Here is a 17,868-nt window from a genome sequence, read left to right on the forward strand (position 1 = left end):
TTGAATTTCACTTCCTGACTAAATGGACTCAAATCCATAAATATCCCCTTAAATTTTAAGGCTTCAATTGGAATTTCCCCCATTCAGCCATTCCCACGTGGACAAAGAAGACCTTTCCCCTCATCTATCTTTTATGTTTGCACGTCGTAGGACATCGGCCAGATGTTTGTCACCGTAGGCATGTGTGAGCAGACGGTGAACGCCTACCTGAAGTGCAACCAGCCCAAGGCTGCTGTCGACGCCTGCGTTCATCTAAACCAGGTGAGAGACGTACAAACGAGACGGTCAGAGAACTCCAGAGGGAGTTGTGGTTCTGAGCTTAGGACAGTTTATCTATTCAGTGCTGATTCCAAATTGGAAAGTGGAAGCTGGCAGTCCCCACTGTCCTCCACCAACTAGGTTTTGACATCACTACACCAGATGATATCACTGCACCAGTGGCAGACCACAGTAGGACTTTCTGTTCTGAGGATTGCACTGTCAATTCTTTTGTCATTGCACTGTGAATGGTTTTTACTGTTGAAGTGTGTTTTTTCAGATGTCTTCGCATGAGCACGACAGACATGAGCAACACTATTTTCTTTAATGTGCCACGTTTCTTTTGAGGCATCGTACTACTTTGCTGATTTCGAGTGTAACTGAAGCTTGGCGTCGTAACAGAATTGCCCGATGTAAATGTGACCAGGAGAGCAGTGTTAGGGTATGTGATAGATCATTTAGCTCAAGGCAGTCTATTAAAAGCATGTTATTGTGGCCAGTGTTTCTGATACGCATGCTTTAATCATGATACTTTTCTCCCATTTCCTGTTGTTGAAAACCACATATGACCAGGACCTCCAGCATTAGGCTCACAGCAATAGCTTTTAAATTCTTTCAACTGGTTATTTCTTCCCAAAGCCCTAACATATCGTTTTTCAATCTAATTTCTATATTTTCAAATATATAAAAAAAATATACAGTACCAGTCAAAAGTTTGGACACACTCACTCATTCCAGGGTTTTTCTTTATTTTTACTATTTTCTACATTGTAGAATAATAGTGAAGACATCAAAACTATGAAATAACACATATGGAATCATGTAGTAACCAAAAAAGTGTTAAACATATCAAAATATATTTTATATTTGACATTCTTCAAAGTATCCACCCTTTTCCTTGATGCCAGCTTTGCACACGCTTGTCAGGCGTATCCAAACTTTTGACTGGTACTGTATATTAAACAATTATTTATTCACAACACATACGAACATATCACCCAACAACAAAACACTACTTTCCACACCACATGTAAACACAAAGACACAACATTGTTCTGTCTCACCCTTATACATTCATATCAGGTGCATTTATTAGTTCATAACTGTTTCTGCTTTTTTCCCAGTGGAACAAAGCTGTGGAGCTGGCCAAAAACCACAACATGAAAGAGATCAACTCTCTTCTGGCCAAGTATGCCTCTCACCTGCTGGAGAAGAACAAGCCTTTGGAGGCTGTGGAGTTGTACCGTAAAGCCCACCATTTCCTAGAAGCAGCTAAACTCATGTTCAAGGTACTGCCAACGACTGTGCCTTAACACCATGTAAAGTCACATTCTTGTTTTGAAGTGGCTTCTGGCTAAAGAAGGCAAATGTTGGAATGTAATTGGTAGGGCACACATAAGGGGACATGATCAACCGATAGAAAAATCTGCAGTGTAGTCTGCAACACTTCCCCGCTTCAGTATATACCACACTTCCCCGCTTCAGTATATACCACACTTCCCCGCTTCAGTATATACCACACTTCCCCGCTTCAGTATATACCACACTTCCCCGCTTCAGTAAATACCACACTTCCCCGCTTCACTAAATACCACACTTCCCCGCTTCACTAAATGCCACACTTCCCCGCTTCACTAAATGCCACACTTCCCCGCTTCACTAAATGCCACACTTCCCCGCTTCACTAAATGCCACACTTCCCCGCTTCACTAAATGCCACACTTCCCCGCTTCACTAAATGCCACACTTCCCCGCTTCACTACATGCCACACTTCCCCGCTTCACTACATACTTATCATTCAATTCAGTCCTTAGCTAATTACCTTCAGAGGTATTTAACTACATTGTGCCTCGGACCGGACAGACCCCTGGCTGAGCTCTTATTATTATCCAGTACACTGGTGTCAGAGACCCATCTGTCATCTGCTCTTTTAACTTGTCAGATAGCGGATGAGGAGGCTAAGAGGAGGACCCGGCCATTGAGGGTGAAGAAGCTTTATGTGCTGGCAGCCCTGCTAGTGGAGAACTACCACAGCCAAGTGAAGACATCCCAGCAGAACAAGACCAAAGGGAAGACGTCAGAGGTACACAACCCACACAATCATTAAGACATACAATCCTTTAGGTCCTATGTGTCATTGTGGTTTGTTGGCTGCTATCAAATGAAATGGTATTTGTCACACGCTTTGTAAACAACCGGTGTAGACTAACAGCGAAAGGCTCACTTACGGTTCCTTTTCCAATAATGCAGAGTTAAAAAAAATTTATGCTAAGTCATTTACAATTTGTTGGAGTTGTTAGCTACAAGGGTCTGATTTATATAGTGTTTACACCAGTGCAGAGGGAGCACTTGTTATTTTCCAAAAGTGAATACAGATTAAGCATATCAATAGTTTGGTGCTTAATTCCCCTCTGATAACAGTAAATACCCCTCTAATAACAGATGTACTGATACCATATATTGGTCTTTAATTCCCCTCTGATAACAGATGTACTGATACCATAGATTGGTCTTTAATTCCCCTCTAATAACAGATGTACTGATACCATAGATTGGTCTTTAATTCCCCTCTGATAACAGATGTACTGATACCATAGATTGGTCTTTAATTCCAGTCTGATAACAGATGTACAACAGTGTTCAGTCTCAGTGAATTCATTCCCATGTCTTTTGAACCTGTCAGCTACTCCCTTCTCTTCCTTCAGGCTACATCTGCTCTAGCTGGCCTGCTGGAGGAGGACGCCACCTCCTCAGACAACCGCGTGGTGGACAGCGCCTGGCGTGGGGCCGAGGCCTACCACTTCTTCCTGCTGGCTCAGAGGCAGCTGTACGAAGGCTACATGGTGAAAGCCATGAAGACAGGTACCCCCCCACTCTCTCGTTTACATTTTCTATCCTTCTCTCTGCTGTTCCTGCCAACCTTCTCGCTTCACCAGGCATGAAAAGACACGGCAAATAACAAAGACAGCCCTCTCTTTTGACAAGCGTCTATTAAAGTGTATGTAGGCCTATGCCTTCTCCGAGGTATAACTGTGCACGTAACCCTTTCTCATTCATCCTTGAGGGGGTGTTTTTTTACTAGCCCTCTGTTCATACATTCAAACTGTTAAATCACTTTTTAGCACCATCAAATGAACTGGTCCGCTGTAGCTCAGTTAGTAGAGCTTGCAACGCCAGGATAAGTGGGTTCGATTCCCGCGACCACCTCTACGTAAAATGCTTTGGATAAAAGCGTCTGTTAAATGGCACATCGTATTATTATTAGATTGTTTATCTCCACTCTTTCTGAAGGCACACAGAATTAGTAGACTATGTCAAAAGCCTATACCTGAGTAAATGTCTGCATTTATTAAGACCACCTTAATAGGTTTCTTTTTTTTAATGAGCTTGGTTTAACTGAACAGGTTTCTGTATTCCCATCTACCAATAGGTGCAAGGCTTTGGAAAACCTCCCTGGTCTTTATTTAACTAGGCAAGTCAGTTAAGAACTGTTACGTACACCTCTTGGAGGAGGGGACGCAACACCCTGTTATGTCAACTCCCCGTGGAGTGAAAAAGTATGTGATCGTAGGTGCGGGGAATGATGAGGCAGAGAAAAATACAGTTTACAGGGAATTTATTATTCCTTCACACGGTAAAGTGGGGAAAAGGGTCTGGACGGAACCAAAGCAAAGAAAGTAAAAGTTAGAGTCCCCTCCCCTACCTTACCTGCCTTCCTACTTCTAACCTAACCTTTAGCACCACCTGGCGCACTAACCAAAATACAGGGGGTGGTCTGCCCAGGTCTTACTTAGTGTGCATGTACAGATTAAATACTACGGGTTATGTATGCCGCAGGCCTCTTGCCTAAACACTCCCAAGGTGCATTCCCCTTCCCCCCCCCCGGGAACAAATGAAACAGAATAATTTACGAGAACAATTTCAATTAACCAAAAACACTAAGTCCTTTTGGCATACACATACCTCGGAAGGAGCAGCTACAAAACAATAGCAACAACTTTTACTGACCGTCACAACAATCAACACAGGACCTAAAAAGAAGCTCTTTTCCCTGGGGAAGGAACACTGGCTTTCATCAAGCTGGAGAAGGAGTTGGTCATTGTAGAGACGGCTGTATCCCCTGATGAGAGGGAGGGGTCAGAGCTCCAATCAGCGATGGGGCCGACCAATCAGCTGCTTCAGGAATCCAGGAAGCAATTTCCTGAAATACACACACATACAAACCCACAACAACACAGAAACTGGGGAACGTAACAAGAACAAATTCTTATTTACAATGACGGCCTAACAAAAGGCCTCCTGCGGGGACGCGGGCTGGGATTAAAAATACAAAAAATATTTAAATATAGGACAAAACACGCATCACGACAAGAGACAACACTACATAAAGAGAGACCTAAAGACAACAACATATCATGGCACCAACACATGACAACACAGCATGGTAGCAACACCACATAGTAGCAACACAACATGACAGCAGCACAAAACATGGTAAGAAACATTATTGGGCACAGACAACAGCACAAAGGGCAAGAAGGTAGAAACAACAATACATCATGCAAAGCAGCCACAACTGTCAGTAAGAGTGTCCATGATTTGTGTCTTTGAATGAGATACAATGAAGAGATTGTGATTAAATCTGTGTTTGAAATTCACCCCTCGACTGAGGGACCTTACAGATAATTGTATGTGAGGTTACAGAGATGAGGTAGTCATTAAAAAATCATATGTAACTCATTATGTGACTTAAGCACATTTTTACTCCTGAATTCATTTAGGCTTGCCATAATAAAGGGGTTGAATAATTATTGACTCAAGACATTTCAGGTTTTTATTTGTAAAAACTTCAAAAAACGTCCTTCCACTTTGACATTATGGGATATTGTGTGTAGGCCAGTGACACAAAATCTCAATTTAATCCATTTTAAACTCAGACTGTAACACATGAACATTTGGAAAAAGTCAAAGGTTGTGAATATTTTCTGAAGGCACTGTATTCAGGGTGTGATTAGCTTGGTTAAACTGAACAGTTATCTGTATTCTGACCAACCTGCCCTCTAAATACACCTCTGCTGTCTTCAACCAGGATCTCAGCAATCACTGCCTCATTGCCTACGTCCGTAATGGGTCTGCGGTCAAACGACCACCCCTCATCACTGTCAAACGCTCCCTAAAACACTTCAGTGAGCAGGCTTTTCTAATCGACCTGGCCCGGGTATCCTGGAAAGATATTGACCTCATTCCGTCAGAAAAGGATGCCTGGTTATTCTTTAAATGTGCTTTCCTCATCTTAAATAAGCATGCCCCATTCAAAAAAAAATGGAACCAGGAACAGATATATCCCTTGGTTCACTCCAGACGTGACTGCCCTTGACCAGCACAAAAACATCCTGTGGCGTTCTGCATTAGCATCGAATAGCCCCGCGATATGCAACTTTTCAGGGAAGTTAGGAACCAATATACACAGGCACTTAGGAAAGCAAAGGCTAGCTTTTTCAAACAGAAATGTTCATCCTGTAGCACAAACTCCAAAAAGTTCTGGGACACTGTAAAGTCCATGGAGAATAAGAGCACCTCCTCCCAGCTGCCCACTGCACTGAGGCTAGGAAACACTGTCACCACCGATAAATCCACGATAATTGAGAATTTCAATAAGCATTTTTCTATAGCTGGCCATGCTTTCCACCTGGCTACCCCTACCCCGGTCAACAGCTCTGCACCCCCCACAGCAACTTGCCCAAGCCTCCCCCATTTCTTCTTCACCCAAATCCAGATCGCTCATGTTCTGAAAGAGCTGCAAAATCTGGACCCCTACAAATCAGCTGGGCTAGACAATCTGTACCCTCTCTAAAATTATCCGCCGCAATTGTTGCAACCCCTATTACTAGCCTGTTCAACCTCTCTTTCGTATCGTCTGAGATCCCCAAAGATTGGAAAGCTGCCGCGGTCATCCCCCTCTTCCAAGGGGGAGACACTCTAGACCCAAACTGTTACAGACCTATATCTATCCTACCCTGCCTTTCTAAGGTCTTCGAAAGCCAAGTTAACAAACAGATTACCGACCATTTTGAATCCCACCGTACCTTCTCCGCTATGCAATCTGGTTTCCGAGCTGATCATGGGTGCACCTCAGCCACGCTCAAGGTCCTAAACGATATCATAACCGCCATTGATAAAAGACAATACTGTGCAACCATATTCAACGACCTGGCCAAGGCTTTTGACTGTAAATCACCGCATTCTTATCGGCAGACTCAACAGCCTTGGTTTCTCAAATGACTGCCTCACCTGGTTCACCAACTACTTCTCAGATAGAGTTCAGTGTGTCAAATCGGATGGCCTGTTGTCCGGGCCTCTGGCAGTCTTTATGGGGGTGCCACAGGATTCAATTCTCGGGCCGACTCGTTTCTCTGTATACATCAATGATGTCGTTCTTGCTGCTGGTGAGTCTCTGATCCACCTCTACGAAGACGACACCATTCTGTATACTTCTGGCCCTTTTTTGGACACTGTGTTAACTAACCTCCAGACGAGCTTCAATGCCATACAATTCTCCTTCCGTGGCCTCCAACTGCTCTTAAATGCAAGTAAAACTAAATGCATGCTCTTCAACCAATCGCTGCCCGCATTTGCCTGCCTGTCCAGCATCACTACTCTGGACGGTTCTGACTTAGAATATGTGGACAACTACAAATACCTAGGTGTCTGGTTAGACTGTAAACTCTCCTTCCAGACTCACATTAAGCATCTCCAATCCAAAATTACATCTAGAATCGGCTTCCTATTTCGCAACAAAGCATCCTTCACTCATGTTGCCAAACATTCCCTCGTAAAACTGACTATCCTACCGATCCTTGACTTCGGCGATGTCATTTACAATTAACGACTGGAACAAATTGCTAAAATCACTGAAGCTGGACACTCATATCTCCCTCAGTAACTTTAAGCATCAGCTGTCAGAGCAGCTCACAGATCATTGCACCTGTACATAGCCCATCTGTAAATAGCCCATCCCCATATTTTTTTTTTCTTCTCCTTTGCACCCCATTATCTCTCCTTGCACAATCATCTTCTGCACATCTATCACGCCAGTGTTTAATTGCTAAATTGTAATTACTTTGCCGCTACGGCCTATTTAAATAAAGGTGACATAAAATAAATTCAGGGTATGATTAGCTTGGTTTAACTCAGCAATTATCTCTATTCAGGGTTTGATTAGGTCAGTTTAACTGAACAGTTATCTGTATTCAGGGTGTGATTAGCTTGGTTTAACTGAACAGCTATCTGTATTCTAAGGATGTTTGCGGAATATGGTCACATGTCAGTTTCTTGGAAAATAGTTGTGTTGTAGAAAAGTAGGTTACCTATTCATGTATAAATTACTTGTACAATGTTTGACCAGCACTGACCTTATCCCTTGTTGTCTTAAGGGTCAAACATGACACGCCACTATGTTTAACCTCTCTGGGCTAGGCGGGACGAATTCGTCCCACCTACGCAACAGCCAGTTGAATCCCGTGGCGCGATTTTCAAATACCTTAGAAATGCTATTACTTAAATTTCTCAAACATATGACTATTTTACAGCATTTTAAAGACAAGACTCTCGTTAATCTAACCACACTGTCCGATTTCAAAAAGGCTTTACAACGAAAGCAAAACATTAGATTATGTCAGCAGAGTACCCAGCCAGAAATAATCAGACACCCATTTTTCAAGCTAGCATATAATGTCACAAAAACCCAGAAGACAGCTAAATGCAGCACTAACCTTTGATCTTCATCAGATGACACACCTAGGACATTATGTTATACAATACATGCATGTTTTGTTCAATCAAGTTCATATTTATATCAAAAACCAGATTTTTACATTAGCATGTGATGTTCAGAATTAGCATACCCCCCCGCAAACTTCCGGGGAATTTACTAACAATTTACTAAATTACTCACGATAAACGTTCACAAAAAACATAATTATTTTAAGAATTATAGATACAGAACTCCTTTGTGCAATCGAGGTGTCCGATGTTAAAATAGCTTTTCGGTGAAAGCACATTTTGCAATATTCTCAGTAGATAGCCCAGCCATCACGGCTAGCCATTTAGACACCCACCAAGTTTAGCCCTGACCAAAGTCAGATTTACTATTACAAAAGTTTGATTACCTTTGTTGTTTTCGTCAGAATGCACTCCCAGGACTGCTACTTCAATAACAAATGTTGGTTTGGTCCAAAATAATCCATCGTTATATCCAAATAGCGGCGTTTTGTTCGTGCGTTCTAGACACTATCCGAAATGGTAAATCAGGGTCACGAGCATGGCGCAATTCGTGACAAAAAAATTCTAAATATTCCATTACCGTACTTCGAAGCATGTCAACCGCTGTTTAAATCAATTTTTATGCCATTTTTCTCGTAAAAAAGCGATAATATTCAGACCGGGAATCTCCGTTTAGATAAACAGAGGAAAGAAAACAAAGCTTTCGGTCGACGCGGGCACGCGCCTGAGTCTCACAGTACTGTAACCAGCCACTACCCAAACGCGCTACTTTTTTTCAGCCAGAGCCTGCAAAGCCACGATTCAGCTTTTTGCCGCCTTCTGAGAGCCCATGGCAGCCGTAGGAAGTGTCACGTAACAGCAGAGATCCTTTGTAATGGATAGAGATAATCAAGAAGTGGAAGAAATTGTCACAGGCCACTTCCTGCATAGAATCTTCTCAGGTTTTGGCCTGCCATATGAGTTCTGTTATACTCACAGACACCATTCAAACAGTTTTAGAAACGTTGGAGTGTTTTCTATCCAAAGCCAATAATTATATGCATATTCTAGTTACTGGGCAGGAGTAGTAACCAGATTAAATGGGGTACGTTTTTTTTATCCAGCCGTGTCAATACTGCCCCCTAGCCCTAACAGGTTAACAGCAGAGAAATCCCCTTAAAATTTTAAGTTGAAAAAATATAATTTATGTTTTTTCCTAGTGTGACCCCAACATTAGAAAAAGTGAAACATCGCCTTGTTCACATTTCCATGTAAGCTGTACACCACCAGGGTACAAAGGTTCTTTTTTGTCCCGGCAGTTATAAAAAAAATGGACTGAGGGGGCACAATGTCACGTGTGACAATTTCTTCACCTCTTTTGAACTCAGCCAGCAGCTCCTGAAGAGGAAGATCACCATGGTTGGCACAGTTAGAAAGAACAAGCCTGAGCTCCCCCCTGCACTCCTCACAACAAGGGGGAGAGAGGCCTTCTCATCAATGTTTGCCTTCACCCCCACCACTACTCTAGTTTCTTACCTCCCACAGAGGAACACGAATGTGGTCCTCCTGAGCACACTGCACAAAACAGCTGAGATCGTTGATCGTGAGGACAGGAGGCCAGCCATCATCCTGGACTACAACCACAAGAAAGAAGGCGTGGACAACCTGGACAAGGTGATTGGAACTTACAGCTGCAGGAGGATGACTATCCGCTGGCCCCTGGTCAGCTTCCATAACATCATTGATGTGACCTCATACAATGCCTTCATGATATTGAACAAGATCAATCCTACCCGGATGCCTGATAAGCAGAACAAGAGGAGGGTGTTCCTGGAGCAGTTGGGAAAGGCACTTGTAACCCCACACATTCAAAGAAGGCAGCGCCTCCCCTGCACAGCAGCCTCTGCAGCGCTTGTGAAAGCTGTTCAGGGGACTGAATCTTGTCCTGATCCACCTTAGGCTGCAGCTGGGGCAGGCAAGTGGAGGAGATGCCAATTCTTCCCCCCAAAGGACTGTAAAACAAATACTATGTGCTGCACATGTGAGAAATACATATGTAAAGTCCATGCACACACACTTGCATACTGTTCAACACGTGATAATTAGAGTGGATTGATTTATGTTCTTCACGTTTTCATTTTGTATCTATCTTATTTTATTCTTATTTATTGTTGTTTATACACCTTGTGGGTGAGGGCAATGGTTAAAAAAAATGGGAGAAGACTAGTATTTTGTAGTTGAATTCCTCATTGTACAGTATATAAGAATATATCACTATGTTGCCAAAAAAGTAACTTATTGTTTCCCTTCAATAAAATGCATTCAAAACTACTTTCTGCACATTTCTGCTACTTTCTTAGGCTATGCAAGTGCTATCTCTTTCTAAAAAATGTATGTTTACACCTATGCAGTACCTTTAGCAATAATAATAATAATAATAATAAACCTCTACTTTAGTAAAGAAAACAATTTTGACAGGTGTGTTGTAATAAAAAAAAAAAGTGGTGTCCGCTGATTAAATGCAGTCTTTCTGCATTGTGAAGAGGGAAAACCCAGATATTCACAAAGTTTGTGATGAATGACAGGTTGTTTCTTCATGCAAAATAGATTTGGGGTTTAAAATTCAATTAAGCTGCTTTATTTTAGGGGTTTAGTGAAGGCGGGATTTTTTTTTTACCCTTAGGGGAGTATATAGAATGCTAAGACTACACAAGGGTTAAAATGAACTGTAAATACTCAACCAATCTCCCCTCCTTACCAGCTCTCCACCTACGGGACTACGAGGACATCATCCCAGCGGTTGAGATCTACTCCCTGCTGGCCATCTGCTCGTCAGCCAACCGGGCTTTCAGTACGTGTTCCAGAGCCTTCATCAAGCTGGAGTCCCTGGAGAGCCTGAGCCCTGAGCAGAGACAGCTCTACGAAGACCTGGCCCTGGAGATCTTCACCAAACACAGCCCCAAGAACAACCACATGTCTGGACTGGACAGCGCTCCTGAGGGGTGAGGTCCATGACCACTGCAGTACAGGCCTGGGTTCAAATAGGATATATATATTTTTTTTATGAATATTTTAGCTGTGCTTGATTGAGCTTGCCTACCGGCTGGCTTAATGGGTGGGTGCTAAACCCTGTCCATCTTGTACCCTGGTCTGTACTGCTAAACCCTGTCCTTCTTGAACATAGGTCTGTACTGCTAAACCCTGTCCTTCTTGAACCCTGGTCTGTACTGCTAAACCCTGTCCTTCTTGAACCCTGGTCTGTACTGCTAAACCCTGTCCTTCTTGAACCCTGGTCTGTACTGCTAAACCCTGTCCTTCTTGAGCCCTGGTCTGGACTGCTAAACCCTGTCCATCTTGTACCCTGGTCTGGACTGCTAAACCCTGTCCATCTTGTGCCCTGGTCTGGACTGATAAACCCTGTCCATCTTGTACCCTGGTCTGGACTGATAAACCCTGGTCTGGACTGCTAAACCCAGTCCATCTTGAACATAGACCTGGACTGCTAAACCCTGTCCATCTTGAACCCTGGTCTGGACTGATAAACCCAGTCCATCTTGAACATAGACCTGGACTGTTGTACCACTGATAGCTACAGTTACGCTCTCCTTTTCTCTCTCTCTCCTTTTCTCTCTCTCTCCTTTTCTCTCTCTCTCAGTTACGCCCTCTTTTTCTCTTTCTCTCTTTTTTTGCTCTCTCTCTCTCTCTCTTTCTCTGCTGATCATTGACTGATCATTCTACACTTGGGTTTATTTAGAGCTTCAGTGACACCAGCATCCCCGGGTAACAATTGGTACTATGTAGTTACTGATTGAGTTGAATCCTTTCAGGTAAGTACCAGATAGTATTTATTGTTGCCAAGTAGTTTCTTAGTTAGTACCATATACATACCAGGAAGGTACCAGCTTTAACCGGGCTGTAAAATAAAGTATTAGCAAAAACGTCCACTGTTCCACATGACAGGCCTGTAGTTAGTAAAGCTTCATCTTCTCCAACCGTCATTATGTTCTCTTCCAGGGCTGAAGGGAAGCTGCCCACCTGCATTGTGACCGGCTGGACCATCTCAGAGTACCAGTTCTGGATGTGCAGCGTGTGTAAGCACTGTGCACTGGAAAACGAGATTGGCAGCCACAACTTCTGCCCTCTGTGCCACAGCTCGCTGGCATAAAGTCCAAGATCTTTAAGTCAATCAGTACTGCAAACTTTTGAGTTTACAAGGATAAGCCCCAAGAATAGGGCAGCTACGGCACATACATTGTCTCACACTACACTGACTAACTAAATACAGTGCCTTCAGAAATAATTTATATCCCTTGATTTATTTCACATTTTGTTGTTACAGCCTGAATTCAAAATGGATTAAAAAATATATATTCTCACCCATCTACACAGAATACCCCATAATAACAAAGTGAAAACTGGTTTTTAGAAATTTTTGCTAATTTATTGAAAGATAAAAACATATCTAATTTACATAAGTATTCACACCCCTTAGTCAATACTTTGTAGAAGCATCTTTGGCAGGGATTACATATGTGAGTTTTTCTGGGTATGTCTCTAAGAGCTTTCCACATCGGTACTGTGCAACATTTTACCATTTTTTTATTTTTTATTCTTCAAGCTCTGTCAAATTGGTTGTTGATCATTGCAAGACAACAATTTTCAGGTCTTGCCATAGATTTTCAAGTAGATTTAAGTCAAAACTGTACCTCGGCCACTCAGGAACATTCAGTGTCTTCTTGGTGAGCAACTCTAGTGTAAATTTGGCCTTGTTTTAGGTTATTGTTCTGCTGAAAGGTGAATTCAACTCCGTGTCTGGTGGAAAGCAGACTGAACCAGGTTTTCCTCTAGGACTTTGCCTGTGTTTAGCTCCATTCCGTTTATTTTTTTTATCCTGAAAAACTCCCCAGTCCTTAATGATTACAAGCATACCCATAACATGATGCAGCCACCACTCTGCTTGAAAATATGGAGAGTGGAACTCAGTAATGTGTTGTATTGGATTTGCCCCAAACATAACACTTTGTATTCAGGACAAAAAGTTAATTGCTTTTCCACATTTTTTGCAGTATTGCTGTAGTGCCTTGTTGCAAACAGGATGCATGTTTTGGAATATTTGAATTCCTTCTTTTCACTCTGTCAATTAGGTTAGTATTGTGGAGAAACTACAATGTTGATCCATCCTTTTTTCCTATCACAGTCAATAAATTAACTGTTTTAAAATCTCAATTGGACTTATGGTGAATTCCTTGAGCAGTTTCCTTGCTGTCCGTCAACTGAGTTAGGAAGGACACCTGTACCTTTGTAGTGACTGGGTGTATTGATACACCATCCAAAGTGTAATTAATAACTTCACCATGGTGAAAGGGATTTTCAATGTCTGCTTTTTTATTTTAAACTGTCTACCAATAGGTGCCCTTTGCGAGCCATTGGAAAACATCCCTTGGTCCCTGGTTTTTGCGGTTGAATTTGTGTTTGAAATTCCCTGCTCGACTGAGGGACCTTACAAATAATTGTATGTGTGGGGTACAGAGATGAGGTAGTCATTCAAAAGTCATGTTAAACACTATTGCACACAGTGAGTCCATGCAACTTATTATGTGACTTGTTAAGCAAAGTTTTACTCCTGAACTTATTTAGGCTTGCCCTAACAAGGGGGTGAATACTTATTGACTCAAGACAGCTGTTAATTTTTTGGGATTTGTAAAAATTTCGAAAACATAATTCCACTTTGACATGGGGGTATTTTGTGTAGGCCAGTGACTAAACAAATCTCAGTTTAATCAATTTAAAATTCAAGCTGTTACACAACTAAATTTGGAAAAGTCAAGGGGTGTGAATACTTCCTGAAGGCACTGTAATTCCGTCCTTATTGCAGTGTATTGGAGATCTGTGAATCTGACACCAGTCCAGTAGTCATTACTTAATTTGTTTTGCATAATAAATGTATTGATTATGGATTGGCATGGGGTGTCAACATGGAGCTCTGTCTGTTAGATTAAATACTTCACATAGTAGCCTGATACACAACTAAAAATGTATTTCAACTTGTTTTCTATTTATCTACCATTGAGGTTTCCAGGGTGCTTTTTTTATGTTCATGTGGTTGCTACATTTGTTTGTTGACAGTACATATTATACACATTTCATTTTTTTTTTTTTTACTCTTATTAAGCAGTGATGTTCTCTTAATTTTAAAGATTTAAAGACTATCATTTTTTTAGTGACGTGTCGCCGCAAATACATTTTGTGCAACTGGTTTCATTAAACTGTTACTCTTCATTTTTACTGAACAAAATACTGAAAAGGGACCCATTTTAGTATATTGTCTTTACATAATTACATGGAATGTCATTTTTATATTGATGAAAATGTATATTAAATGAAATAACATGAATACTTTTGTTGCATGTTTTATTTGTTCCACTTTTATTTGTTAATTGGAAAGAGGTTTATACTGGACTTACCAGGAGACTTTGAAATTCACCTTTACCTGCTGGTAGAGCACTTATGCTAATCAGAGAGATTGGTGGTTGATTTCATTCAGACATTAAGACAATGTTGAAGGAATTTCATCTCCCGGAATGAGCTTGGTTCGAGTTTGCCAAACTTTCTTATAAACTCTGCTTAGGGCGGCAGGTAGCCTAGTGGTTAGAGCGTTTCGGCCAGTAACCGAAAGGTTGCTGGATCAAATCCCCGAGCTGGCAAGCTAAAATTCTGTTCTTTCCATGAACAAAGCAGTTAACCCACTGTTCCCCAGTAGGCTATCATTGTAAATAAGAATTTGTTAACTGACTTGCCTAGTTAAATAAATTTATTAATGTCAACAAGCACGCAACGGAAAATTATTGTTTCATACAGGTACTCCTGGCCTGTTTTCTTTTGTTTGTTGCCTTGGAAACACAACCAACTTCAAATCAGGTTGATCAAGGTCAGGCTGACAGCAGGAGTGGGATCTTTGGCTTGTGTACAGTCTATTTCTGCCACCTATGGTCCACAATTGGTATCACACAGAACAATACATAACATCATTTTTTAAGAAGGGGAAAGGGGAATACCTCGTCAGTTGTTCAACTGAATGTATTCAACTGAAATGTGTCTTCCTCATTTAACCCAACCCCTCTGAATCAGAGAGGTGCGGGGGGGCTGCCTTAATCGACATCCACGTCTTCGGCGCCCGGGGAACAGCCTATATTTGAAGTGTATGTTCACTAATATAGAAGACTAGGTCAAATCATTTTAGTTGTTGAGTCCATTTTCCTCCAGGTCTCAAAAAGCAGAAATCAGTCACGTGAGTGTTTCTGGTGAGAGATATGCTTTTCCTTTATCCTACTGGGTTGATCCGGAGCTGAATGGTATTTTGACAAACTTAAAAAGGCTCCTAATGGCGAATGAGGAAAACATGAAATGCATAAAATCTGGTTGATTGGTATGTGATTGTGTGGGTAAATTTGATTTATTATTTACATGGGTAACAATATGAACAGGATTATTCAATTCCACAGAACAGAGTCCACACAAAAAGCTAGAATCAAAAGTGATTGCCCCATGCAGCACAAGAAGATTTGGAATATCAAGTAAGTTAAACATAACATTATGACACACACAATATACTTTTAAAAATGAAAAACATAAATTTAGACATACAGTAGCAGTCAAAAGTTTGAACACACCTACTCATTCAAGGGTATTTCTTTATACTATTTTCTACATTGTAGAATAATAGTGAAGACATAAATTATGAAATAACACATGGAATCATGTAGTAACCAAAGAAGTGTGTTAAACAAATCAGAATTTGAGATTCTTCAAATTAGCCACCTGTTGCCTTGATGACAGCTTTGCACACTCCTGGCATTCTCTCAACCAGTTTCACCTGGAATGCTTTTCCAACAGTCTTGAAGGAGTTCCCACATATGCTGAACACTTGTTGGCTGCTTTTCCTTCACTCTGCGGTCCAACTCATCCAAAACCATCTCAATTGGGTTGAGGTCAGGTGATTGTGGAGGCCAGGTCATCTGATGCAACACTCTGTCACTCTCCTTGGTCAAATAGCCCTTATACAGCCTGGAGGTGTGTTTGGTCATTGTCCTGTTGAAAAACAAATAAAAGTCCCACCAAGCGCAAACCAGATGTGATGGCGTATTGCTGCAGAATGCTGTGGTAGCCATGCTTGTTAAGTGTGCCTTGAATTCTACAGTGGCAAGAAAAAGTTTGCGAACCCTTTGGAATTACCTGGACTTCTGCATAAATTGGTCATAAAATTTGATCTGATTATCATCTAAGTCACAACAATAGACAAACACAGTCTACAAACAATTATACGTTGTCATGTCTTTATTGAACACACCGTGTAAACATTCACAGTGCAGGGTGGAAAAGTATGTGAACCCTTGGATTTAATAACTGGTTGACCCTCTTTTGGCAGCAATAACCTCAACCAAACGTTTTCTGTAGTTGAGGATCAGATCTGCGCAACGGTCAGGAGGAATTTTGGACCATTCCTCTTTACAAAACTGTTTTAGTTCAGCAATATTCTTGGGATGTCTGGTGTGAACCGCTTTCTTGAGGTCATGCCACAGCTTCTCAATCGGGTTGAGGTCAGGACTCTGACTGGGCCACTCCAGAAGGTATATTTTCTTCTGTTGAAGCCATTCTGTTGTTGATTTACTTCTGTGTTTTGGGTCATTGTCCTGTTGCATCACCCAACTTCTGTTGAGCTTCAATTGGCGAACAGATAGCCTTACATTCTCCCGCAAAATGTCTTGATAAACTTGGGAATTAATTTTTCCTTCGATGATAGCAAGCTGTCCAGGCCCAGAGGCGGCAAAGCAGCCCCAAACCATGATGCTCCCTCCACCATAGTTTACAGTTGGGATGAGGTTTTGATGTTGCTGTGCTGTGCCTTTTCTTCTCCACACATAGTGTTGTGTGTTCCTTCCAAACAACTCAACTTTAGTTTCATCTGTCCACAGAATATTTTGCCAGTAGCGCTGTGGAACATCCAGGTGCACTTTTGAAAACTTCAGATGTGCAGCATTGTTTTTTGGGACAGCAGTGGCTTCTTCCGTGGTGTCCTCCCATGAACACCATTCTTGTTTAGTGTTTTACGTATTGTAGACTCGTCAACAGAGATGTTATCATGTTCCAGAGATTTCTGTAAGTCTTTAGCTGACACTCTAGGATTCTTCTTAACCTCACTGAGCATTCTGCGCTGTGCTCTTGCAGTCATCTTTGCTGGATGACCACTCCTAGGGAGAATAGAAAGTGCTGAACTTTCTCCATTTATAGACAATTTGTCTTACCGTGGACTGATGAACATCAAGACTTTTAGAGATACTTTTGTAACCCTTTCCAGCTTCATGCAAGTCACCAATTCTTAATCTTAGGTCTTCTGAGATCTCTTTTGTTCGAGGCATGGTTCACATCAGGCAATGCTTCTTGTGAATAGCAAACTCAAATTTTGTGAGTGTTTTTTATAGGGCAGGGCAGCTCTAACCAAAATCTCCAATCTCGTCTCAATGATTGTACTCCAGCTTAGCTGACTCCTGACTCCAATTAGCTTTTGAAGAAGTCATTAGCCTACGGGTTCACATACTTTTTCCAACCTACACTGTGAATGTTTAAATGATGTATTCAACACAGACAAGAAAAATACAATAATTTCTATGTTATTAGTTTAAGCACACTGTGTTTGTCTGTTGTTATGACTGAGATGTAGATCAGATCTAATTTTATGACCAATTTATGCAGAAATCCAGATAATTCTAAAGGATTCACATACTTTTTCTTGCCACTGTAAATAGAATTCAAGGCAGCACAGCATCCCCACACCATCACCTCCTCCTCCA

General features: G+C 41.6%; 1 protein-coding gene across 2 annotated transcripts in view; it reads left to right on the forward strand.

The window, feature by feature from the left end:
• wdr35 (WD repeat domain 35) overlaps window positions 1–14,410 on the forward strand; it is a 57,397-nt gene extending 42,987 nt beyond the window's left edge. For both annotated transcript variants that reach the window (XM_014205269.3, XM_014205357.3), the window contains 6 exons: window positions 151–261; window positions 1,383–1,547; window positions 2,202–2,342; window positions 2,965–3,121; window positions 10,782–11,022; window positions 12,035–14,410. In XM_014205269.3, the coding sequence (XP_014060744.1) occupies window positions 151–261; window positions 1,383–1,547; window positions 2,202–2,342; window positions 2,965–3,121; window positions 10,782–11,022; window positions 12,035–12,185 (966 nt within the window). In that variant the 3' untranslated portion in view covers window positions 12,186–14,410. The remainder of the gene's footprint in view (window positions 1–150; window positions 262–1,382; window positions 1,548–2,201; window positions 2,343–2,964; window positions 3,122–10,781; window positions 11,023–12,034) is intronic.
• Window positions 14,411–17,868: the final 3,458 nt, after the last annotated feature.

Source organism: Salmo salar, chromosome 01 (genome assembly GCF_965601325.2).
Source record: "Salmo salar chromosome 01, fSalSal1, whole genome shotgun sequence".
Taxonomy (NCBI): domain Eukaryota; kingdom Metazoa; phylum Chordata; class Actinopteri; order Salmoniformes; family Salmonidae; genus Salmo; species Salmo salar.